The 24,576-nt window shown below is 53.8% G+C and overlaps 2 protein-coding genes across 3 annotated transcripts in view; one reads left to right on the top strand and one right to left on the bottom strand.

Moving 5' to 3' along the window:
- Positions 1 to 17,972, top strand: part of TPCN1 (two pore segment channel 1) — a 42,208-nt gene extending 24,236 nt beyond the window's left edge. For both annotated transcript variants that reach the window (XM_063173339.1, XM_063173340.1), the window contains 19 exons: positions 281 to 339; positions 1,072 to 1,171; positions 2,057 to 2,173; positions 3,027 to 3,151; positions 4,724 to 4,772; positions 4,970 to 5,033; positions 5,781 to 5,825; positions 7,011 to 7,067; positions 7,158 to 7,211; positions 7,539 to 7,611; positions 7,809 to 7,916; positions 9,077 to 9,148; positions 10,078 to 10,167; positions 10,836 to 10,951; positions 11,608 to 11,654; positions 12,052 to 12,205; positions 13,498 to 13,634; positions 14,307 to 14,387; positions 15,361 to 17,972. In XM_063173339.1, the coding sequence (XP_063029409.1) occupies positions 281 to 339; positions 1,072 to 1,171; positions 2,057 to 2,173; positions 3,027 to 3,151; positions 4,724 to 4,772; positions 4,970 to 5,033; positions 5,781 to 5,825; positions 7,011 to 7,067; positions 7,158 to 7,211; positions 7,539 to 7,611; positions 7,809 to 7,916; positions 9,077 to 9,148; positions 10,078 to 10,167; positions 10,836 to 10,951; positions 11,608 to 11,654; positions 12,052 to 12,205; positions 13,498 to 13,634; positions 14,307 to 14,387; positions 15,361 to 15,483 (1,671 nt within the window). In that variant the 3' untranslated portion in view covers positions 15,484 to 17,972. The remainder of the gene's footprint in view (positions 1 to 280; positions 340 to 1,071; positions 1,172 to 2,056; positions 2,174 to 3,026; positions 3,152 to 4,723; positions 4,773 to 4,969; positions 5,034 to 5,780; positions 5,826 to 7,010; positions 7,068 to 7,157; positions 7,212 to 7,538; positions 7,612 to 7,808; positions 7,917 to 9,076; positions 9,149 to 10,077; positions 10,168 to 10,835; positions 10,952 to 11,607; positions 11,655 to 12,051; positions 12,206 to 13,497; positions 13,635 to 14,306; positions 14,388 to 15,360) is intronic.
- Positions 17,973 to 18,850: 878 nt separating this feature from the next.
- Positions 18,851 to 24,401, bottom strand: SLC8B1 (solute carrier family 8 member B1). Its single transcript, XM_063173341.1, has 15 exons — positions 23,853 to 24,401; positions 23,257 to 23,409; positions 23,107 to 23,159; positions 22,952 to 23,010; positions 22,634 to 22,738; positions 22,374 to 22,541; positions 22,190 to 22,297; positions 22,045 to 22,101; positions 21,773 to 21,903; positions 21,486 to 21,627; positions 21,030 to 21,151; positions 20,711 to 20,864; positions 20,546 to 20,626; positions 20,003 to 20,067; positions 18,851 to 19,920 (listed from the first exon to the last, which is right to left on the bottom strand). Exons 1-15 carry the CDS (start codon positions 23,988 to 23,990, stop codon positions 19,723 to 19,725), a joined length of 1,734 nt encoding a protein of 577 aa, XP_063029411.1. The 5' UTR covers positions 23,991 to 24,401; the 3' UTR covers positions 18,851 to 19,722.
- Positions 24,402 to 24,576: the final 175 nt, after the last annotated feature.

Here is a 24,576-nt window from a genome sequence, read left to right on the forward strand (position 1 = left end):
CAAAGCTCAGCCACTTCCACTGCTGTGGTCAGAGTCCAGCAGCCACTGGTTCTTGCTGCTGCCTGGGAAAAAATACTTATAAAAATGTGCTTTTGGTTTAACCCTTACACACCATTTCTCAGGGAAATTTAAAAGTGCTGAAGCACTTTTCCCTATGGAAGGCATCAGGGAATTGTGGATGTGCCTGTATCCAGAGGGGTGGGGGGACTGGTTGTTTCTTTGAACAAAATGTCCCTGTGAGTTCCTGCTTGCATTTTGTCATGGGAATTTTTTCTTTCAGTACTTCAATACCTTAGAGAACAGCCTGGTGAATCTCTTTGTGCTTTTGACCACTTCAAAGTAAGTTCATGCTCTTCTATCTCAGCCTTTCTCTTTGTCCCAAAGGAGTCTGGCAGAGCCAAGAGTTTATCTGCAGAAATGCTCTGTCTCTAAATATGTGACCCCTTTCCTCTGCTTGAGAGAGGGAGCTGTGCAGGGTCAGCCTGCATGGGAAGAGCTGCTATTCCATTTTGCTTTAGGACACTGTGACCTCAGCTGCAGAGTTATCTCTAAGGACTCAGATGTCTTCATCACTGTGAGGGCACTAAGGGGGAAACAGCTTTGTTAGGCCTTGGTGCAAGAAGGGAAAATGTGTTTGTGCTCCTTTGTCAGCCAACAGCTCACTGTTGAGACCTAGCTTCCCATTCCTGTGCTGCACTTCACCTGTCTGCAGGGAAATTGGGATAACAGCAGTGAGTAAATATTGATCTGCTGTCAGGCAGAGCCCTGGGGATTAGGAAATTAGCAAAGGATGGAAGAAATCTGAGGTGGTAACACCTGCACTGAGGCTGTACTGCTGTTGTTAAGTACCAAAGCATAGCCCTTAACCACACCACAAATCCCATTTGGTGTTTGGGGTGTGTGAGGATTGCACTTGCCACATTTATTTTTATTCTGAATTTTGTACAAATGTGCAGATCTGTAGATGTGAGTTCACACACACATACCCCCCATGCCCTGTGCCTGTTGCTGTGCAGTGGGCTGTGTACCATGAGATTTTTGGGGTTCACCCTTGTGTCCTTTGGGGTGCAGTTTCCCTGATGTGATGATGCCGTCCTACGCCCGCAACCCCTGGTCCTGTGTGTTCTTCATCGTGTACCTCTCCATCGAGCTCTACTTCATCATGAACTTGGTGAGTGCCCAGGGGAGCACTTCCCTTCCCTCTGCCTGCTTGTGGAGCTCATTGCTCAGCAGAGCCTTCCCCATTCCCAGAACTGCTCTGCAATCATCTCAGACCCTTTGGCAGAACACTTCTAGAGGTGGCAGCTTGGCTACAGATAGAACTCTTTTAATGTCTAACCATGAGGAATTGAACTAAATCACAGAAAACCAAATTATATGAGCATCTTTCAACTACTCTCCCATTAATGTCGTGCTTGGAGTGACATACTCAGTTACATGAAATTTATTATCCTTCTCTGTCTTAATTATTTATCATAAAATGGCATTTTATTATCTGGACTTGCCCGAAATACTTTGTAAATCAGTTTGAAGGGGATGGAATTACTCAGGATGGCAGGGCTGCAGTGCTGATCACTGCAGAGTGAGAGCATGGCTGCCCAGTGGAGGATGTGAGTGCTGGAAAAGGCCTTGCCCAAGGAGCTGAGGAATTCTGCAGCCCAGGGTGAGAGATTTGATGCTTGTGGTTGGATTTCACTGCCTCCCCAGATGGAGGGTTGGCTTTGCTGGGTGTTAGCCAAAGCTCCCAGGAAGGGTGGATCCAGAGAGCAGCCCCCAAACCCTGCTTTCCAGGGACAGATCAGGGCATTTTAATCTTTTGATACGGTTTTCTGCTGGCATTTTTGTAGCTCTTAAAACCCACTAGCAGGTGTTGAGAGGCCAGAAACATCTGGACCTCCTCAAAAAAGTGGATCAGATCTTGGGGATCCCTTTGTGGGATCCCTGCTGCCAGTAGGACCTCACCGACCCCATCAGCATCTGCTGTGCCTCCCTGAAACCCTGCAGAGTATAAAGGTCAAAACAGCACTTATTTCTTATTTTTTTCCTGTCTTCTCAGCTTCTGGCTGTTGTGTTTGACACCTTCAATGACATTGAGAAGAGGAAGTTCAAGTCCCTGCTGCTGCACAAGCGCACGGCCATCCAGCACGCGTACCGGCTGCTGGTCACCAAACAGGTACAGCTGGGCCAGCAGCACCCTGGCCTGGCTGCTGACCTCCAAAAAATGGCTTTTATCTCTCTTCATTGTGATCAGGCTCACCATGGGCTGGGGTTTTTTTCATTCATGTTCACCTCTGTTAGCAGAGAAAAAGCAGAGTGCTCTGAATTTCAGCCCTGCGTGAGGTTATGGCTTGGTGAAATGAGGGAGGTTTGTTCTGGAGTGCATGTGATCATTGATTTCTCTCTGAATCACTCTGGGTCACTTGAGGACTTGTTTGGCTTACCAGGCATCACTACTGAGAGGAGGGATGGGTCATACAATTGAAAATACAATCCATTTTCCAGATCCTGCACAAGTGAGCAGTGCAGAAACAGAAGGAGTTCACCTACAAACAGCTTTTAACAGAGACAAGCATTGTGGGGAGAAAGTTGAGTTCTTGCTTAACTTGTTGGAGCAGCAAGAGAAATAAGACCCAAAAATAACTAACCCACTTCTAGCAGATTAGTTCATGTTTAGTGCACATAGCTGATGGTCTTAAAAAAGTGCCATGGTGGGATCTCTTAGGCTGCCTGCTAATTTCCCAAGAAGAGGGGTTGAACTCTGCTTGAGGTGTCTGGTTGGACAATTTTCAGGTGATGGGGCAGCAGGGAACAGTTCTGCATTTGCTGAAGGGACCCATTGCCAGAAAGGCTTTCTGATCTCTGTGCCCTGGGACGAGCTTGGTGTGTTAAAGTAATAGCTCAGGGTGCTTTGGGGGCTCAGTTATAACAGATGAAATCCTGCTTAAAACAAATCCAGAGTGAGAATTAAAAGCTCTGTTCATTCCTGCGTGCTGCTGCTGCTTCTGACAGCATTCCTTTGTTGCCAGAGGCCATCTGGAATTTCCTTCAAGCACTTTGAAGGGCTGCTGCGGTTCTACAAGCCTCGGATGTGTGCCAGGGAGAGATATCTCACCTTCAAAGCACTGAACCAGAGCAATACCCCTTTAGTCAGGTAGGATGGTCCTGCTGCTGTGTCACTCACATGTTTTATAAAAATCCTTTCACTGGGATTTTTCTCCTGAGAAGCTGAGAAGCCTCAGAAAAGAAATGTCAACAATAACTGTCTGATGGCTGTGGAATGCGGTCTGGAGATGGTTTACCAAAAGCTGCATCTTTGGTCTCATGTGGATTCTTTTTACTTGGTGACCAATCATGGTCCAGCTGTGTCAAGGCTCTGGTCTGTCAGAGATTTTATAATCATTCTTTGCTAGCCTTCTTACGTCTCCTTTCTCTTTCTTAAGTATAGCATTTTTAATATAATATATATAATAAAATAATAAATCAGCCTTCTGCAAGATGAAGTCAAGATTCTCATCTCTTCCCTCATCCTGGGGACCCTCAAACACCACCAGCACACTGCTGCACCCAGAGCAGGGAGCTTGCTGCACTCCCTGCAGCTGGGCAGCGCTTTGGAGAGGATGGCTGGGTTTATGGAATGAGTGTTGGGTTTTTCTAGGGAGCTGGGAGGGGTGGGTACCCTGAGAGCTGAGGTGCTGGAGTTCCTGCGTGCCCTCTTGTGGATACAGCCCTGCTGGCACTCCCAGGCAGGAGCTGCTTCCCTCTCTCCCCTGGCAGAGCAGAGGGAGCAGGAGCTGGGGAGCAGCACTGGAGCCTGCCTGGAGCATTTCCTCACTCAGTGCAGCCTCCCAGCTTTTAACAAGTTTTTGCTTTTTTCCAGCAGCTGGCTGTCCCCCCCAGGGTTTTGTTAATTAAAATTTGGTTCTGCTGGTGCTTTCAGGGCTGCCATCCTCTGTGTTATGAGGCAGAGAATTGCCATTCTGGTGGGGGTGGGTGCAGCTAACTCCAGCCAGCAAGGGAGAAGAGGGAATTAGAGCAGGAGACCTTCTCTTCCTTTTCCTTTGTTCTGGCCACAGACAGGTTCCAAGTGAGTCTCCTATGAAACTGGTGCTGATGCTTCTCCTTGAAGTCAAGTGCCACAGAGAAGTATTGAAAATGGCACAGGGAGAAAGACTGAGTTGTGGAATTTAGGCACCAGTGTCACCAGTAAGAGTCAGAGAAGTTCAGCATCCTCACTTCCAGACACACAAAAGCTGTTACAGCCCTGACCCTGGGCACCTAGACAGGCACTCATGTTCTATGAGTTTCTTTGCTTTCATGTCCTTTTTCAAACTTCATTTTTACCTTGAAAAGAAAATGTGCAAGGATGATAGAAAAGGACTGTAGGAGTAATTAAGCCAGTCCAAGACTTCTTCATGAAGAGCAGTGCAATCTCCATCCCTTGGAGCTGGCATCTAAGCCTCAGGTCTTTCCTCTCACTGGGGTTCAGCAGAGTCAGAGTTTCCCTTGAGGCTGAAGCATTACAGAAAGGAGATTCTGGCTATTGTCAATCAGGAACCTTTGGCCAGGCTGGGAGGAGGTCACTGCTGAGTCCTGTCAGCTGTGGCTGCAGTTCTGATAAGGAGTTAATGACTTCCAGGACTCTCCACTGGTGATGTCTGACAGGGACAATTAAGGATCTGCTCACCCTCAAGGCTCTGATCAGATGTTTCTTTCTGTTTTGCAGTCTAAAGGATTTTTACAATTTCTATGAAGTTGTTGGCTTAAAATGGAAGGTAAGAGTTGGTTGGGTGGAGAGGAAAGAAAACCGTGTGTGGGAGGGAGAGAAAAGGAGTGGTTAGAGAGGAGCTGGGTGAGAAACAAGGCAATCTGAGAGAAGCAGTGCTGGGGTAGGGTGGGTCTCCATCCCTGGCCTGTTTTTGTGCCTGGGTGTGGCTCTGGCTGCTGCTGACCGAGGCTGTTGTGCTTCCAGGCCAAGCGGAACCGCGAGCACTGGTTCGATGACCTGCCACGGACCGCCTTCCTCATCTTCAAAGGTAACTCACTCTGTCCATGGCACCACGGGCTCAGCTGGCAGGAACAGCATTCTTTACAAAGACAGGACACTCTGAAGGGCCTTGCTCTTGTGTCCCTGGCAAACACCTGAGGGAAGGCATTCTAACCAACTCCATGTGCATCCAGAGCCTCTGAGGCCAGAGATTTGGATTCAGAGTCTCCAGGGAGGATTCTGTCGTGGAAATATTCCTGCAGTGACTGTGGGATTTGGGTTGTCACAAAAGCTCTTAGGCTGCCTGGTCCCATTCAGGTCAAGGACAGCAGTTTGGGAAGGGAAAAAGAGAGGCCTGAAACCCCCATCAGAGTCATGTCTTGCCAATTTACCCCGTGTCCCAAGTTCCCTGACTGGATGTCACCATTCAGAATTAAGAATCTCCAGCTCTTCTGAGGTGGTGTGTGTTCCTGATGCAAACACAGCTGCCACAGGAGCCCTCAGAGCTCTGCTGATGCTCCCAACCCTCCTTGCTGTTCCAAACACAGAGCATTTACCTCTGTCCACCCCAGAATTAGCACATAGAGACCAAACAGGGCCTCTTGGGGACTAAGAATAAGGACTTCATTGCTGTTAAAATTCTAAAAGATATTTAAACTTGTTCCCAAAAAGTGGAAGTTAATCATCTGCTGATCTGTTTAGCTTCTATGGCAAATGTCTCTAGGGAGAAGAGGGAGGGATCTGTCATGTGGAGGATGGTGTAAACATTTGTTTTGTCATCCTTTCCTTCACACAGGCATCAACATCCTGGTGAAGTCCCGTGTGTTCCAGTACACCATGTGTGAGTAGGAATGATCTGCTTGGCTGCCTTGCTCGTGTGGCTCTGGTGTGCTGGCTCTGCCAGCCCTCCAAGGAATTTGGAGGAACTGTCACAGAATGACCAAGCTGGAAGAGACCTTCAAGATCATGGAGTCCAACCCAGCTTCAGCACCTCAGTTAAATCCTGGCACTGAGTGTCACATCCAGGCTTTGTTAAACACACCCAGGGATGGGGACTCCACCGCCTCCCTGGGCAGCCATTCCACAACTTTATCACCCTTTCTGGAAAAAAAGTTTTCCTGATATCCAACCTAAATTTCCCCTGGTGCAGCTCCAGGCTGTGTGCTCTGGTTGTGTCAGTTCCTGCAGACAGAGCCCAGCCCCAGCTGAGCACAGGCACCTTTCAGGAGCTGCAGAGAGTGATGAGGGCACCCCTGAGTCTCCTTTTCTCCAGGCTGAACAATCCCACCTCCCTAAGGGGTTCCTCACAGGGTTTGTGTTCCCAGCCCCTCACCAGCCTTGCTGCCTCCTCTGAATGCACTCAAGCATCTCAACATCCTTCCCAACCTTGGTGTGGTCTGAGCTGTGGTTCATGGACAAGTTTTGGAGTTTTGGTGGGGAGGGAGAGAACTGCTGCATTGTCCCAGCAGCCTGGGCTCTCACCCCTTGTTCTGGAGAGCCTCCCTGGCTCACTGCACAGCACCTCTGTGGGGCTTGTTGCATTTAGGTGGCTTGGTGGTCAGCTTTCCCAGAATTTGGGGGGTTTATTTTACAGCTGAAATATTCTGGATAAGGAAGTGCCTCCCCAGTGAGGCACATTCTGTTTGCTCTCAAGGAGCTGTGAGCATCCTCACTGCTGGAGGGATTGCTTGGCAGCTGAGCTGCCTGAGGCAGGGAATCTGTGCTTCTCTCCTCTAGAGGAGGAAGAGTGCTTCCTCCTGCTGCTACCTGCTGGCTTCTAAGTGATTGTTCCTGCTCAGTAATTTGGGTTTTTTTTACATTTTAGTTTTGCTTCTTTTTGAACATAAAGGCACTGCCTCTCTTAAAGGCTTGGAGAAAGACATGGGGGACGACTCACAATTTATGAGTTCCCTTTGCTCATTGATTGGAACCAATGCCACTTGTCCTATATTGCATTCTTTTTGTTGGCCTACGAAATGGATACCCAGGAGTGGTTTTGCTATGGGGTTTTTCCTTTCTTTTCCAGACACTGTGGTGGCTGTGAATGGAATTTGGATTCTTGTTGAAACCTTCATGCTGCAAGGTAGCCAACATCACAGCTTGTTGCTCCACTGTGGTGCTGAGGGGTTGGAAAAAAGGGAGGACTTGAGAAAGCTGTTCTTGTGTCTTGCAGGAGGGAATTTCTTCTCCAGGAATGTCCCTTGGAGCTACATAGTCTTCCTCACAAGTAAGCTGATGCCTCCCAGCAGAGCTGTGTCATTTCCTGAGGAGCTGGGGAGGGAATTGAAGTTATGGGTGTAGAGCCTCCATCCAGAACAATGGTGTGCCTGGCAGGGATTGTTTTGTAGACTCCTCCAGAGAGAAATCTCCATGAACACAGGGAAATGTGTTGATTTGGAGGGGAAAAGTCTCTTTGGCACCTCACTGAGAATGAGGAGGTTGGGTGGGGTCTGTTTAACAGAAATCCTTTAAAACCACCACACATCCATGAGGGCAGGGCTCCCCATGGGCCTTTCCTGTGGGGCTGCTCATTGCTGCTGCTCTTGTGTTGCAGTCTATGGCGTGGAGCTGCTCCTGAAGACCACTGGGCTGGGGCCTGTGGAGTACCTGTCCTCAGGCTGGAATCTGTAAGTGCACATCCACCTTTTTGGGCTGGAAACACCAACTCCTGAGCCAAGCCTGGAGACAGGAGGCCATCAGCCAAATGTTATAATCCTTCTGCCCCTGGCCTCGTGCATCTTGTTAGGCTGGAGCAGCACCAACCCCTCTTGCCTGCTGATAAATCATTGCTCTTACATTAATTTTATTTCATTTTTCTTGCCAGCTTTGACTTCTCAGTCACCCTGTTTGCATTTTTGGGGCTCATGGCACTGGCTTTCGACATGGAGCCCTTTTACTTCATCGTGGTCCTGCGGCCCCTCCAGCTGCTGAGGTGAGCTGGGAAAGGCTGGGAAGGAAGGGAGGGATTCCAGAGAGCAGGTGGGAGAAAGCAGGGCTTGTTTTGCATCAGTCCCACTGGGGACTGAGCTCCTTAGCAGGAGAGAGCAAGGATTGCTCTGTGGGAATGTGACCGTGGCCAACAGGAATTGCGTGGGGTAATGGGATTAGCCCGAGTTATCAAAATGAGAGATAACAAAAACTTGGGTTGGGATATGAACACCCCGTGCTTTGGAGCTTAAGCTGATCTCTAATAGAGATCAAGGGATTTACTGGGGGCAGATTATCCTGTGTCTGCCTTCGTGGGGTTCTTACACCTCCTCTAAATTGTCTGATGCTGTTCAGAGAAAAGCTTTTCTGTCAGGGTGAGATGGTCTGAGCCAGTTTAATAATTTCCATTGAATTGCCAGAAATTACAGTTTTCAAAGGATGCTGCTTTCTAGGGTGAAGCACTGCCCTGCTCCAACTGCATCTCACACTTGGAGCAAGACCATGGCCTGTCACCTCTCTGCAGTTCAGGGCTGATTAACCCTCTCATGTCGAGGTACCCTCACCCTCACAAACACCTCCAGAGCCACAGGGGGAAGGGATTTGAGGTGAAATGTTTCAGTAAAAACAAGCTGATGTAATTTAGCTCTTCAGTGAGGATTTTAAGAACACTTCATGACACTCAAGAGGGGAAAAAAAAAAATAATGTTTTCTCTGTTCCTCCCCTGCCAAAGCCTGTTTGGCAGCTGTGTTTGTAAAGGCTGATGGGGTTGCCAAATCCTAAATTAGCAGGCACAGTGTAGTTTTCTTTCATCAATTTTTATTGGGTCATGGGGGAAACACAGAAAAGCTTGTGTCTGGGGGAAGCAGGAATGCATCCTGACCCTGTACATGAGTAAGTTCTTACAACTTTTAGGAGTTTTAAATAGCTGTTTATGCATCATGCCATGTAAAAAGACAGACTTTTTTCCCTGAGACCCTCAGTCCTGTGTCATAAACATTTAGATGGGACAGCAGGGAGGTGAGCAGAGACCACTTGAACAAGAAGTCAGGAAACCTCACTGTCATTGCCCTGCAAGGTAGAGAGGGCTGGGATTCTCCTTTTTGCTCTTTCCCCTGACACCAGGAGAGCTGTGGGTGTGGGTAACTCCTGGCCTCTCCTTTCAGGCTGTTCAAGCTGAAGAAACGCTACAGGAACGTGCTGGACACCATGTTTGAGCTGTTCCCTCGCATGGCCAGGTACCACCTCTGCTCTGGGGTGAGGGCAGGGACAGGGCAGTGAAGGTCTGGGGACAGGCTGGGGATCTGTCCAACCTGCTGAAGGGATTTGGGGGTGAGGGCAGGGACAGGGCAGTGAAGGTTTGGGGACAGGCTGGGGATCTGTCCAACCTGCTGAAGGGATTTAGGGGTGATGGCAGAGAGGGGATTGAAGGTTTAGGGTCAGGCTAGGGACCTGTCCAACCTGCCCTGATGTGTCAGTGGGTAGTTACTGATTCTTCTGAACCAGTGGAGTGTTCATCTTCCAATTCCAATTCCAACAACACCAGCACCCTGAGCTCCCCCTGCTTTGGTGGTAGGAGGATAGCTAAGAGTTATTTTTAGTTTTTCTCCCCCATCCTAGCTCTTGCTGGAAGACAAAGCCCCTGTGGGAAGAACACTAGCACAAATGCCCTTGGCCCCTGCTGTTCCCTGTCCTCAGCAGGGCCCCTGGAGAGCATTTTTGTGGAATGGTGGGGCAGGGGGAGCTTGAGAGCTGCTCCTCAGCCCTGCCTCCCTGCCAGGAGTCCTGAGCTGGCTGCAGAGCCCTGCTCTTGGCACGGTCCCTGCTGCAAGGATGTGGAGAGGGCACACACAGTGTGTGGTGTTCTTTAGTGAAGGAGCTGTGGAGAGATGTTTATTGAACAGAAAAGGACAGGCTGGGAGGGGATCCAGGCTGCTCTTTGGTTTCTCTCTTCAGTGAGAGAGTGGCAGACTCCTTGTCCAAGGGCTCCCTGAATGAGAGCAGCCAAGAGCTGCAGAGCCCCGGCAGCAGGGAGGGTGGGCTGGGCTTTCCAGTGCTGCTTCCCATCCCTTGGAAATCCCTCCCAGAGCAACCAGCCTAGCATTTTGTGTTTCCCTGCCTTAGCAACTCTCCAGCAGCACAGTGCTCTTTCTGTTTGTGCCTCCAGCCTGGGGTTAACCCTGCTGATCTTCTACTATTGCTTTGCCATCGTTGGCATGGAGTTCTTTGCTGGCGTGGTCTACCCGAACTGCTGCAAGTGAGTACCTCAATCCAGCCCCCTCAAGAGTGCTTCTGGTGCTCAGCCAGCAGCAGGGAGCTCTGGCAGCTCCATTTCCCTGTGGAGAAGTGGCCTGGGGCTGAGTGGGGTTTTGTAGCTAAGGCAACACATGGCAAAAATCCAGGAGATAATTCATTTCTCTTGCCCCATGCCTGGCAGTGTCCAAGGCCAGGTTGGACAGGGCTTGGAGCAACCTGGGATGGTGGAAGCTGTCCCTGCCCATGGCAGGGGGTGGAACTGGATGGGCTTTAAGGTCCTTCCCTACCCAAACCATTCTGTCTCTATGATGCCAGAGTTGCTTGTCCAGCAGCAAATTCACCCAACATAAATTCACCTGCTCCTGGACTCTAAGCTGTGCTGTGCCCTTTTCACCTTTAATGATGGCAAACCACTTGGAAATGCCAAGTTTGAAGGGTGTGAGCCAAGAAACTCAAACTCTCAGTTTCTCTGGTATAATATTTGCTGAATGATTAGAAAGACTCCATGTGCTGTGAAGGGGAGAGGATTCCTTTCAGAGGGAAAGACAAATATTGGCTTAGAGGTAGAAATGGCCACTCTTCTTACCACCTTCTAGAGGGGCTGGTGTTTATAACTTTTTAGATTTTCCTTGCTCTCTGCTGATTCTTTGTCCTGTTTTCTCCACCCAGCACGAGCACAGTCGCAGATTCCTACCGCTGGGTGAACCACACAGTTGGCAACAAAACAGTTGTGGAGGAAGGTTATTACTATCTCAACAACTTTGACAACATTCTGAACAGCTTTGGTAAGGGCACTTTTGTCCCTAGAAAAGCTTATCCTATGTTCCTGCAGAGCTGGATGGCTCTGTAATGCTCATGTGAGCCTGGGACTCTCCCAGGCAGTCCTGCTAATGCGCCTCACTCACATCCTGCTCTTTCTGTCTGGAGAGCTCCAGCTGACTGACTGTGCCAGGATGCTCTGCAGGGTAAGCAGAGGTCTCTCAGAGCCAGCTGGAAGGCAGCACATCTGTTCTGGCTGGTGATCAGAGCAGAGGTGTTCAAGGAGGGCATTAAGGCACTGCCCTTCTAAAGAACCAGCAGCGTTGCCTCTCTTTAAACCCTCTGATGAAGAATAATTTAAATGTGTTGATTGCTCTCCATGATTTTTCATAATGTGTGAGCAGAGTGCTTATCTCCTGGAGATTTCAGAGCTCTCCATGCTCTCTGGTGAGGAGTCAGGTCTGGTTTCTTTAGGAAACAGAGATGAAGCCATGCTGCAGGTTCTGTGTGTCTGAAGGAATTGCAGTGGGGAGGGTCTGCATTCTCTCTGGATTTGCTGTCTTTATTCAAACTTGGCTTGTGTCAGTCTTGCCTGTCAGACACTTTATCTAAAAATCACTGTAAAGCAGGTCAGGGTGGATAAAACAATTCCCTGTGTGTGTTTTCTCCTTTTTGTGTGCAGTGACACTGTTTGAGCTGACGGTGGTCAACGACTGGTACATCATCATGGTGAGTGATGCAGGCTGCACAGACTGCCATCTTCCACAGCACCACTCCTTTCCTCCCATGGTGCCTTTGTTGCCTGGTATCTTTTGGCCCTGATTGTTGGGAGGCATTTGGCCCCTGCCATGCTGCTGGGCACGTTTCAGGCTTCACAGGCTCGACAAATGAAGTCACCCTGTGCTCCAGTTTGTCACCCTGCTGTCCAAAGCCACCAGCTTTGGATGTTCTGTGTGTTTGCCTGTAGGAACATCTCTTTTTAGCTGCAAGGATCTCTTGGGGCACTGAGCATTGCACCAGCAGTCCCTGGGGGCAGAGTGTTTATGCTGCTTTGTGCCTTTGATAAGCAGTTAACGCTGCTTCTCCCTCCTTTGTGCACTGCTCACTTCTTCCCTCTCCTCTTTAGGAAGGGGTGACATCCCAAACCACTCACTGGAGCCGTCTGTACTTCATGATCTTCTACATTGTGACCATGGTGGTGATGACAATCATCGTGGCTTTCATCCTGGACGCCTTTGTGTTCCGCATGAACTACACTCGCAAGAACCAGGATTCAGAAGGTCAGAGCTGAGGCCTGGCTCACCTGCAGCCTCCTGTCTTCTCTCCCTGGTACTTCATGTCTCTAGGAGTAAATGGGATTGGCCTGGAAAAAACAGATCTTTTATTATTTTTTTTTTAACCTGACATCCTGAGCTAATTCTGTTGCTCGTTGTTCTTTTGCTCGAGCTTGTTCTTTGTGTGATATTTCTGTCTGGTCTTTCTGCTCTGCCCCTCATCTCTCCCCCAGAATTCCCCAAAAAGCATGGGTGGGTGTATTTATGTGGCTTTTATATATATCTGTGCACACACACATGCAAACTTCAACCACTCGAGCCATTTCAGCCAAATTCTTTGAAATAGAAAGTCCGTGTGCATTTCATGCAAGGTTTCTAGGAAACATTGCAGCAGTGATGTAGCAAAGCTCAATGAGAGACCTTGCAGGAAGGGAAGATTGATAATTTTTTTAAACCAATTTCCCTTCCTCACTAATGCCCTCACTGGTGGCAGGATGTGTCTCCAAGGTGATTTGCCAGCACTTTTTGCCACGACCTGGAGGACAACAGACACTGCTTGTCCAGTTCTTCCCAAATTTTCTGGTTGTGCTCAGGCTGCTGACTCTGTGCTGGTGTTGGACATGCCTTTCCCTGTAGGAACTGGCAGAGACTGGGCTCTGCATCCCCCTCATCACTTGCTCACTGTCCTTTTCCTCCTGAGTGGGGGGTCTGGAACTGCAGGCCCCTTCCTGACCTGCTAATTCAGGTGCCAAAGCCACACTCGTGGCTCACAGCCCTTTTCCTGCTGTTCCTTCAGGTGAAAGCTCCTACCCCCTGGGTTTTTAGGCACCAGAAGATCAAATTTGTGTGTCCCAGGAGCTGTTAATTAGGGAAACGTGTGTGATCCTTCCTACACCCAGTTTGAAGGGAGCAGTGAAGGACATTGGTTAGCCCTGGGCTCCCAAGCTCTCTTAGGCAGATGAAGGTCAAAAGGCAGAAACTCTTAAGTGATATTTGATTTCTTAACTTACAGGCCAGCAAAAAAGCTACAAGATTTATTTTCTTTTAAGATACCAAGGAGCCTGATGAGAATAGTTTGAGTCAGAAGGTTTGCTGGCCCTTCTCACTAGTTAACTTTCTCCCTGCCTTGTTTGGGTTGAACATATCCATGTTCCAGTCACAGAAGCAGGAACAGGCTGCACCTGAGCTCTGGCTTGGCCCTGTGTGCTTTAGCTTTGCCTTCCAGGTTATCATAGCAGCTGCTGAAGCTCATCTTGGTGACTTTTTTTTTCCCCTCCTTCTGTTTCTTGCCTCTCCAGAAGACAATGGCATTGTTCTGGAGAAGGAGATCTCCAAGGAGGAGGTGATTGGCATAATTGAGCTGTACAAGAGGACTTCAGCTGCTACTGAAACAGTTCAGCTGCAGAAGATTGTGTTGCAGATGGACAAATATGGGGTAAGAGGAAACACTGAGAGTTCTCACCTTCAGGGAGGGAGGTGTGCCAGGGCCACTGTGTCTGTGTGGAGAGAGAAGATCCACCTGCCTGTGTAGTGTGAGGGCTGAGCTGCTGGAGGAACTGCAGCATCTCAGAATTTTGCTGCTCTGGAAAAGCAGCAGCTGCTCCTTGAATAGCCTTGACAAAGTCTGGTCCCTGCTGCCTCAGAACTTCCCTAAGAGCTGTCCTGGCCCCTGCTGACTGGAAAGAAAGCATATTTATATTTCCTCTAAGGAAGCCACTCTCTCATAATTCTCCTGCTTGTCTCTCTGTGCCATCAAAGAGCACTGGGGCTGGGACAGTCCATGCAGCAGCATGATGGCATTAATTCCTGACCCTTCCTTTCTCCATTGCTCTGCTTATGCTTCCACTCTAAAACATTCTATACTGGCAAGATGAGCTCTTGTGTCAGAACTGTTGTCTCATGCAGCTGGGCAGAGCTGAGTGGTTGTTTTAGCAATGGCCATGGTACCCCTGTGTCATCATGGCACAGGGGCTGCAGCCTCTCAGATGACAGCAGAAGGAGCCTGGGATGGCCTGAGCTCATCAGTGGGTGATGCTTGAAGTTCCAGCTGCTCAGTGACTGAGGAATGTCTGTCTTGGTGTTCCCTCCTCCTTCCCCAACTCTCCAGCAAATGTCCACAGTGTTCCTGGGACGCAGGTCCAGGACCAAGAGTGACCTGAGTATGAAGATGTATGAGGAGGAGATCCAGGTATGTGGGGCTGAGCTGGAGCTGCCAGCAGGTCTGTGGTGAGAGCATTCCCTGGGATAACAGCCCATCCTGTCCTTTCAAGCACTGGGCACTGCTTTCTCTGAGCCCAGGGTTTGTTACCCCACAGGGCACATCAGAGCTCCTCAGCGGGTGCTGGTGTGACAGTGACCACCCTGGGGTCACTCACAGACACTCCTGCTGTGCTGAGCTGCCCTGGGCTCCCCAGGTCTCTGCTGGGGCTGTGAGCACACTTTGGTGCTGCCCAGGGCTTGGCTGCTGAGCACAGAGCTCTTAAACCTCTGGAATGTGGTTGTGTGTGAGCTTAGGTGTGTCTGTCTGACACAGAAAGCAAGGCTGGCTTGTCCCAGGCTGGCCTGCCTGGTTTGCAGGCTGAGCAGCATGGGAGACAGGTAAATCAGCAGATTCCCTGGAGTTTTCGCAGCACCTTCCTGCCAGTGCCACCCATGGTCAGGAGCTTTCTGCCATGGGTTTGGTCACTGCCAAAGGCAGTTGAAGGTCATAGGCTAATGATTAGTGCTGAAAAAATTAATCTTATAACCATTTGAATCTGTCCTTTGTCCCCAGAGCAGACAGACTGGGGCTGAGTCTTGAGTCCCCCTAAGGAAAATGCACATTATTTACCATGGGGCTGGGTCACCTGCAGAGAAGCTCCCTGTGTGTTCTGCTTGGCCTGTGGCTGAGGGATTGGCACAGCCTGGATGCTGCTCTGCCAGTCCCAGACATCATGGGAACAGCCATCCTCAAGGCCTGGGTGCTCAGGAGGGACATCCTGAGGGTGGGAAGTTCCCTTGGTCTCAGTGCCTGCCACACAGGCATGCTGCAGTTAGCTGGGTTGTTAGGCCGCACCCAGGGCTTTGGGAAGAGCCCTCTGTGCCTGGAAAAATCGCAGTGACAGCAGGCTCTGCCCTTTTGGGGTGATCCTAATCCCTGCCTGTTTGCTCCCCTGCTGCAGGAATGGTATGAGGAGCACTCCAGGAAGGAGGAATGCCAGCCCCCAGTGCAAGAGGCTGCACCTGCTGCCAGCAGCTCCCTGAAGCCCCTGAGCCTCCGGCAGCGCTCCCAGACTGTCATTTAGGCCCAGCTAACACAGCCACCTTCTATGCAATAACCTAGAGTGTTCCTGCCCAGCCTGCCTGGGCTTTGGGAGGGTGTATATAGATCTGTCAGTGTACCAGTGTAGGCATCAAACCTTGCCCCCAGCAGTGGTTGCTGAGAAGCCAGAGGCCCAGGGGGCTCAGGGGAAGGCTGCTGCGCACAGATGTGATGCACATCTGGGCAGAACAGAGCCCTTGTCCCTCTGAGCCCCTTCCCAGGCTCCAGCTGCTGCTGCTGCTTGTCTTAGCACTAACAGACCTTGGGGAAAGGGATGTGTAATCCATTAACAGCAGGGAATTCGCTGAAGTCACCTGCTTAACAGTAAAACTTGGGCCCTTTTGGAAGATCCCTGTTGCTCAAAGGGTACCATTAACCTAGGGACAAAAGATCAGGGAGTGAGTTTTCATTTCTGCTCCACCTTCCTTATGCAAAGAAAGGGGAGGTGGTGTGAAATCTCAGCACTTTTGGAAGGGCAGCCTGCCCTCCCCCTCCCTTTTGGCACTCCTAGATGCACTCCAGCAGTAGCTCCAGCTCTGTAGTAGCTCCAGCTCTGATTACTGAATTTTGCTGTCCCCAAGTCGTTCTGAGGCAGAACTGAGGGCCAGCACCTCGTCATGCTATGGCCATAGGTGGGACAGGGCTTTGGGAACTCTGTCTCTGCATCACTGCTGGTCAGCCCTGCCCCTGGCACTGCCTGGCCTTGGGGTCATCTCTGCAAAGCCCAGAGCTCCTTCTCTGCTCAGGGAGGGGGATTCTGAGGGTGACATGGCTGTGGGGCTCTGCCACTTGGCCACCTGCCCTGTGAAACCTCTCTGTCAGGTCCTTAGCTGGGATAAATGGCTGGGAAGGAGAGTGGAGGGGTTTGCAGCTCCAAGTTTGGCTTTTTTCTGCCCGGCTCTGGGTTAAGCAGAGCTCCTGGGCATCACACACTCCTGCTGGTCAGTCCTCATTCCAGCTGAGCAACTCCCAGCCCAGAGTGGGGCTCCTCCCTTGCAGGAATGTTTCTCAGGCTGGAACAGTTCAGCTCAGTCAGGTGTTGGGAAGATCCACTGAAGAACTCAACTGTTCCCCTGGGTTTTGGATGCAGGAGGAACATGAAAGTCAAGGATTCTTCTCACCTGTCTGCTTTTCTGCACCTGAGAGCTGAGGGATGAGGAGGAGGGGGGAGAAGGGATCCCTTCCCAGCTCTGCCACGTTTGTGGGATGGTGGCAGTTGTGTCACCTTTGAAGCTGTCTCTCCAAGTCCCTCTTCTCCCCGTCGGCGCTGGAAGTTCTGAGGGCTGACACTCCCTGGCAGCTGGGATGTTCCCTCACCTCTTGCTGTTTGATCTTTCCTCAGGTTCAGATTAAGAGTGGAGCTTCCTGAGGAGGCTTCCCCCTTCTCCCAGTGCCCCAGGCCGTGGGAGATGTGTGTCCCCATCCCCTTGTCCCACATGCCGGTCCTTGGTGGCCTCACCTCGTGGCACAAGGACAGCAGGAGAGGGCTGATCCCACCTGGGCAGCTCAGGAGCATTTCTGGGTGGGTGAGACTTTCAGAGGGAGGCAAGACAGAGTTGCTTCTGGAAATCTCTCCCTCCATGGCACAATGGGAGCACTTGGAAGGAGTGGCAGAGCAGCACACACGCACCAGTGGCTGCTCCCAACCCTTGCCAAACTCCCCGGGTGCCTCACGGCAACTCTTTGTTTTCTTTCTGGATGCTTGCAGGTATGAAACTGCTTCTGAGCTGACCCATGAAGGACCTTAAAGGGCTGTTTTCCAAACCATAAATTCAACCACAAATGAAGGAGCAGAGCAGTTGTTGCTCTTGCAGTTGCTCTGCGTGGAGTGGCAGCCCGGGAGGTTTATCCAGATTAGTCCTGGGGCTGCAGGAGATGGTGTTTATTGTGCTTTAACTTGTGGCCAGGGTGAATGAGCATTATGAAGGTTAGTGGGGAAAAAAATGTGGCTGTGGTTAATCTCCACATTCCCCTACAGCTGATTTCTCCTGGCAGGGCTATCAGTGACTTTTTTTTTTTAGTTTGGGGGTTGTTTTCTGTGTGTGAAAGGAGCTGTGGCTTTAAGCTGTGCTGAGGAAGGCACTGAGGGCTGATCATGCAATAAAGGGCTCCCTGGAGGGCTGGGGGTCAGGGTGCTGCCTCCAAGGTGTTGATCCTCCCCCACATACCCCCTGTGTTCATTATTTTTGTATAACCAAGGAGGGCAGCAGCAGTTTGCTTCTTCCATATGACTTTGGAAGGAAACAAAGTTCGAGTACGGGGCATCCCCTTCTATTTATCCTCCTCTCCCTCCCCCCACACACAGACTGACAATGGAGACAATCATTTTGTAGGGAGCACGGGAGGAAGCACTGCAGGATTTTGTATGCTGGCGTTTTGTTTATAAAAAATCTGATTTTATGGACGTGTCTGTCAGATGTTCTCTAGATTTTTTTCAGGCGCACTAATAAAGAGCATCCTCGGCTTCGTAAAGGCTTCCTTTCCTCCTTGCCCTGTTATTCCAGAGGTGGGGTTGGCCATGCTGGAGCATTTCCAGTGTTTGAAGAGGAGCCTGCCTGCCCTCTCTGGTGGCAAGTGCTTGTGTTGGGAATATTTTGTGTGCATGCCTCACTGAGCTGCTCCACATTCCTGTTCCAGGACATTACAGAGCCTGCCTTCCCTTCTGCCTTCCCCCTGCCAGCTTTTCCCCTAAACATCAAGATAACTCTTTCAAAGTTGGGTTTTTTAAGGTGCAGTGCTGAGGCCAGCAGGGGTGTTTGACCCTGCACCTCTGTCTGGGATGTGTGCCAGGGTTTGTGTTGCTTTTGTGGCAGGAAGTGGGCGTTGTGTCCCGGATCGTTCCAGCAGCTGCCAGAGCAAGGTCGGGGCAGAGCCAAGGGCTGTGGGCACAGGGAGGGTTATTTTTTGTGGAAGCTGCTGGTGTCTGTTAGAAAAAGGAGAAATGCTTCTTAGGCCCAGGAGGAAAGGAGGAGGAACCAGTTGTGGTGTTTGCTCAACACCCCCCTCTCAGTGGGGCAGGGATGTGGGGTCCCTCTGTTCCAGCCTGTTCCTGTGTCCTCTCCAGCTGGGAGCAGCACCCCCAGCCCACCCCCCATTCTCCTGGCACTGTGGGCCCTGCAGGAGCCCCTGTCCCCAGCGCTGAGCCGTGCTGACCCCGTTCCCAGTGTCACAGCACGGGACTGCTCTTGGGACATCAGCTGCTGGAAACCACTTCCCCAATCCCTTGGGAAAAACCTCTCTGGGTGTCCCAGGCTCCTCACCCCAAAGGCTCTGTGCTGACTAAGGCCTGAGTCAGACCAGCACAGAGCAGGAGCAATGGCCCTTGCAGCAGGCAAAAGTCAAGGTTGGGCTTGTGTTGGTGTTTGTTTTTTTTTATTGCAGTTTTTTACAGTGCCTAAATCTAGTCCTGCCAGAGGTCAACACTGTTTGTGGAAACCTCCAAGTCCTTTCCTACAGCTCTGCCCACCCCAGGAGGAGGAGAAAAGTAGGATCTGAAACTCAGGTTGAAAAACATTACTAAAAAAAGCAGGGGAAAAACCAACCTCCCTTGGTTTGGTGTTTGTTTTTCCCTCAGGCTTTGCTTGCACTAAACCCAGTGCATCCCTGGAGCAGTGTCCCCTTAACCCTGTCTGGCTGTGCCCTGTCTGCTGCTCCAGCCCCTAGTGCCAACAGGGACAGTCCTTCCTGAGGACAGATGTGTGCCTGGGCTGTGGCAGTGCCACCCTGTGCTGCCCCAGCTCTGTCCCAGAGCGTGGCATGGAGCTGAGGAGGCAGAACCAAATGTCAACTGTCCCAACTCTGTCCCAGAGCCTGGCAGGGAGCTCAGGAGAGGAAGGTGAAGCTGAGGAGGCAAAACCCACTCTCAGCTGTCCCAGCTCTGTCCCAGAGCGTGGCAGGGAGCTCAGGAGGGGAAGGTGAGCTCAGGAGCAGAACCTCCCGTTCTGTGCCCCCCAGCTGGAGCTTCCCCATGCTCCTGCTCTGCCCCCTGACACAGCTGAGGTTTTGATGCTGCTCCTGCCCAGAGTTCCCTAAATTACAGATGAAAGGAGAGGATGTGGGCACTGAGAGCTCCTTCCCCAGAGCACAGCAGGGCCCCAGGGCTGGCTGGCAGCTCCAGCAGCACGGTGAGGTGGAGGTGCCCTTGTCCCCTGGCAGGGACAGGGAGGGCACGGCCAGGCCCCGCTGCAGTGGGAGGCAGAGCGAGCTCCGGGGCTGGAGCTGCTCAGGGGGTGGAGAAATGGATGACCCTGAACTCGGTGAGCAGGGCCACGCACAGGAACAGCAGGTAGGAGGCGATGAGGCAGACGCCATAGGGCTGTCCCAGCTGGAAGCACTGCGCCGGCACCGTCACCAAGGAGAACACCAGGCTCAGCCCCAGCGCCCCGGCCAGCACCCACACCAGGGGGCTGTCGGGCTCCAGCTGTGGGGACAGCAGCGTGATTGTGGTGACAACGGCTCCTGCTGCCAGCCCGGCCCGTGTCACCGTGGCACCACGGCCTTACCTTCACCAGCGGCTGGCTGCTGGTCATCTGCAGCAGGCAGCCCAGCCCCACGCCGACCAGGATGTCTGCAGCACGTTCAGGATGGACACACAGCACTGAGCCCATCCCTCTGCCCCCCATCCTCCTCCTTCCTGCATGGCTGAAGCATTCTGTCTCTGTGCTGAATGCCACCCTGAGCACTCGAGGAGAGGCTTCACCCAAAACCCACCTGAGCAATGCACAGCCCTCTTCGCTCTTTCCCTTTGTAAAATCCCAAATCTGCTGTGCTCCAGCCCAAACTCCCGCCAGGCTGGGGCAGCTGTGGGTCCTGTACCCACAGGGGGTTGCTGCTGGCTGTATCCCTGCCCCTCCCAAACCCCTCACTGTCCCCTTGCACTGTGGGAACACCGCGGGCTTTGCTGATGTTGGAGGGACTCTGGGATGGATCCCAGCTCCTCTGCAGGGATCCCACAGCACAAGGGGCACTCCTGGGCTGTAGGCAGGGAAACTGGGGCAGCTCCTGCCCCACGTGGCAGCACCCTGTCCCTGGCACACACAGGATACTGAAGATGATGCCCCCGAAGCAGGCGGAGAAGGCCATGCGGGGATAGCCCTGCCGGGCCATGGTCAGGTCGGAGAAGGTGTCTGTGGAGGGACAAAGGAGACCTGGGGCATGGCAGGGGCACCCCAGCGTGTGCCAGGGGGCACTGGCAGCTGCAGAGCCCTCACCCCCGATGCTGTTGCCCCAGGCCAGCAGTGTGAGGCCCAGCACGGTGTTGCTGAGCTGGAAGATGATGCCCAGGGTGCGCAGGATGTTCACCAGCTCCGTGGCGGCGGCGTTGATCCACATGGCACTGGCCAAAAACCCAAGGAAGGCAAACACCTGATGGGAAGAGGAGCAAGCTGGTCCCTGTGAGCATCCCACAGGACCCTGCACACCTCCTGGGGCACTGGGAACTGGGAGAGAGCTCCAGCTTCCTGCTCTGCCCCATTCTGGAGCAGGCTGTGCTGGTCCCGGGTGGGTGCTCAGGGCTGGGGGACACCTTACACAGTGGTACTTGGGTGGCTCCTCGTTGCTCGTGGTGATGAAGATGATGAGGGCCAGGGCAGAGGCAACCAGTGTGACCAGTGCCCAGACTGGGAAGATGCCCTGGATCTGGTAGAGTCCATCTGCACATGGTGGGGAGAAGCGGGACAGAGAGGCTTGAGGTGAGATAAAGCCTTGCCAGCTACAGCCACCTCGGCCCTACACCCCCACAGAGCTGCTCCCCTCTGTGCCTCAGTTTCCCCAGGCAGGCCAGGCCTGCTCCATTTCCCCCCCAGGACCTCAAGCCCCCCAGCCTTGTGAGGGTGTATCCAGCTGCAAACACAGCCTGGCTCTCCCCTGTCCATCCCTCCTCCCTACAATGGGAAGCCAGCTCTGATGGGCTCCTGCAGTCCCCAGGGCTTTGGTGGCCTCTCAGTCCTGTCCCTTCTGCAAGCTGGGACCGCCCCAGGCTCTTACAGGCGCCTGACTTCAGGGTGAGGACGCAGAGCAGGGGGCTGGTGAGGATGTGCAGGCAGTTGAGGGGTCTCTTCCAGTTCAGGTCATCCTTGTCGGGGTCCACAACAGGAACGGTGAGCAGCAGCACCAGCTCCACGGGCACCTGGCACAAGGGAGACCCACCTGGCACACCCTGCGAGGTGCTCCCAACCCCGCTGCCCCTGTCCCAAAGTCCCGGGGGGACAGAGCCCCAGGGGCCAGCAGGGATGGGGATGCCCCTTGGGGGGCTCCTCCTGCCCCCCACTCACCCTGAAGGCCTTGAAGAGCCGCCAGTACCAGGGCTTCCTCCTCCACTTGCGGGAGTCCAGGGGGCTGAGGGCCGAGGCGAGGATGCGCAGGGAGCTCTCCCGGGAGGGCAGCAGGGGCCGGTACTCCTCCCCTGTGAGATGTCACAGGGCTGAGCGGGCTGTGTGTCCCCAAAGAGCTCCCCCTGCCCCACGGGCTCAGTCACTGGGGGGCTCTGGGACCCCCGAGGACAGAGCAGAGCCAGCAGAGCCTGATCCCACAGGGAACAACATACCATAGTCCCCGCTGTTCGTGCTCGAGGGCTCCGGCTCTTCCGCATCTGTCGGCATCTCTGTGGGGAAGAGGAGAGGGCCCTCAGCACCTGGGGGGGAGGGCACCCCAGCACCCCGGGGGTCCCACCCCAGCTGGGCAGCCCTTACCTGGCTCCCAGGCTCCGGGAGAGGCCAGCCCGTCCCCGCGCTGCCGCCGGTGGATCCAGGTGCAGAGCACCACGGTGAGCACGTAGAACACGTAGAGCCCCAGGTAACCTGAGGTGGGGGAGTCACGGGGGGGTCACGGCACCCCCGGGCTGCTCCCACCGTGCCCAGCTCCCCCAGCACTCACCCAGAGCCTCTCCCAGCCTGATCCTGCCCAGGTAGAGCACCACGAAGGTGAGGAAGACGGCCACCATGTAGAAGATGATGTCCCTGAGGAAGGGCCTGGAGGCGGCCGTGAAGGGCTTGACCAGGGCGATGCCCCCGGCCACCACCGTGGTCACAAACACACCGGCACCTGCCGACACAGGGGGGCTCTCCTGGGACAGGGGAACATCCCACAAGCCCAAAATGTCACCCTGTGAGGAGATGGCACTGGGGCTCCCTTACCAAAGATGGCCCCAATGGCCAACCCTGCTGTCCGGGGGTCAGAGAAAGCCACCACAGCACTGAAGACATCAGGAGCCCCGTTCCCAAAGGCCAGGAAGGTGACACCATGGAGAGGGGACGTCAAGGAAAAGACCTGGTGGGTCTTTGGGAACATGTGTCTGTGCACCTCTGTCCAGTGCCAGCACATGACCGCTCGTCCCACTGTGACCTCCCAATGGGCTTCCCCTGGCACGGCACCAAGGGGACACAAAGTGACCCTGTCACGGCCACCTCCCCTGCCCTGTCCCCACATCCCTCCTGCCTGATTTGCCAAGGATACTGCCACGTTGTGGGACAGCTTCAGGTTGGTGGAGATGGCTGATAAATTGGGGCAGAAGCTGGAAGGGCAGAAAAGGAGACACAGAGAGGTGATGGGGCTGCTTGGGGCTCCTGCTCACTCTGGGGACAGTCCCCTCCTCTGCAGGGCCACTCACAACTTCTCTGCTGTCACACCGAGGATGATGAACAGGTACAGGAGCCAGAGAGCCTGTGGGGTCAGGAGTGGCACACAGAGGGGTCACTGGGGTCCCCACCACACACCCCCCCAGCGCAGCATCCCCAGCTCTGCCCTTTCCTGTCCTTACATAGAGGGTGACAGCCAGGGGCAGCAGCCGGGGCGGGAAGACACAGAAAACCCCATCGAGGTAGTCGAGGAAGCCCCCGTCGAGCCGGCAGTCGGGGTTGCTCCGGATGAAGTGGCACCACTCGGAGCTGTTGTGCTCCCGAACCTCCCAGCACTGCGGAGCACAGCGGAGGGTGCTCGGCAGGGTCCCCCCGAGGGCACACTGCCCACCCCGAGGGGACACTGCCCACCCCGAGGGGACACTGCCCCCCAAGCGCTGCCATGGGGCCGCTCTGCCAGGTCACTGTCAGCCCTGCCTCAGTTTCCCCACCTGAGCTACACGTGCGTGGGTGCAGGGCTGTGCCAGGGCCAGCAGACGTGCAAACCCTTGTCCCCACCCCATCCATGTCCCCACACAGCCCACACCCACGCCGGGCCATGGGAAGGCGCCGGCCGGGCAGCAGAGAGGTTTTCGGAGGAGAAAACCAGCAGCGGAGGAAATCCGGGTGAGATCCCTGCTGCGATAGTGAGGACATGGCAGCAGGGACGGGACGGGACCCCACCACCCCGGCAGCACCCAAATCCCTCCCGGTGCACCCCCCAAATCCCCAGACTTACATCCAGGCTCCGTGCGTGGCTCAGAGCATCCCCGGCGGGAGGGACCGTGTGCCCCGCGTCCAGCAGCAGCGGGGGCCCGGCTGGCAGCGCCCCGGGCAGGCTGAGCGCCCCGGGCAGCCCCATGCCCCCCTGGCCCATGGTGCCCTGTCCCTGGTGGGGACAGCCCCGGGGACACCTACCACGGGCAGCGCTCCCCGGGGACGCCGAGCGGGGGCTGCCCCCCGAGCCCCATCCCGCGCTCCCCGGGCGGGGCCAGGAGGGGGTAAAAATGAATAGTAAAATTGGAAATTATAATTAATGCTAAAAATAATTAAAAGGATAAAAAGCAGAGCCTCCCGCGGGCAGGTTGCGCTGGGGAGGCTCAGCCCGGGAGAATGGCACCAACAACCCGCGGAGAGCGACCGGGGGCACCCCCGAGGGCAGGGAGGGGACAGAGAGGGGACAGGGAGGGGACAGAGAGGCAGCGGGGCGGGTGGGGACGGTGACCCCGGGGGTGTGGGGGATCCCGGGCGGGGATGCGGGGATGCAGGGATGGATGGATGGGGGTACCGGGGGAGCCCCACCCGCGGCGCGGCCCCACCGTGTCGGCTCGGCCCCGCTCCGAGCGCGGGCAGCTGATCCCCGCCGGCCCCCCCGCCTTAAAGGGGCCGCCACCCTCCGCCCTTAAAGCGACAGCGACACTCTCCCGCACGGCCGGCTCCCACAGGGGACACACGCGGCGCTG

The sequence above is a fragment of the Melospiza melodia genome, chromosome 20, assembly GCF_035770615.1.
Source record: "Melospiza melodia melodia isolate bMelMel2 chromosome 20, bMelMel2.pri, whole genome shotgun sequence".
NCBI lineage: Eukaryota > Metazoa > Chordata > Aves > Passeriformes > Passerellidae > Melospiza > Melospiza melodia.

Bases quoted from the DNA above. Each gene is read 5' to 3' on its own strand.
- SLC8B1 (XM_063173341.1), bottom strand. From the start codon at position 23,990: ATGGGCCAGGGGGGCATGGGGCTGCCCGGGGCGCTCAGCCTGCCCGGG. The intron at 22,102-22,189 runs GTAAGGGCTGCC...TCTTCCCCACAG, and splicing joins TCCCGGAGCCTGGGAGCCAG to AGATGCCGACAGATGCGGAA. The intron at 19,921-20,002 runs GTAAGGCCGTGG...CTGTCCCCACAG, and splicing joins GCAGCCAGCCGCTGGTGAAG to CTGGAGCCCGACAGCCCCCT.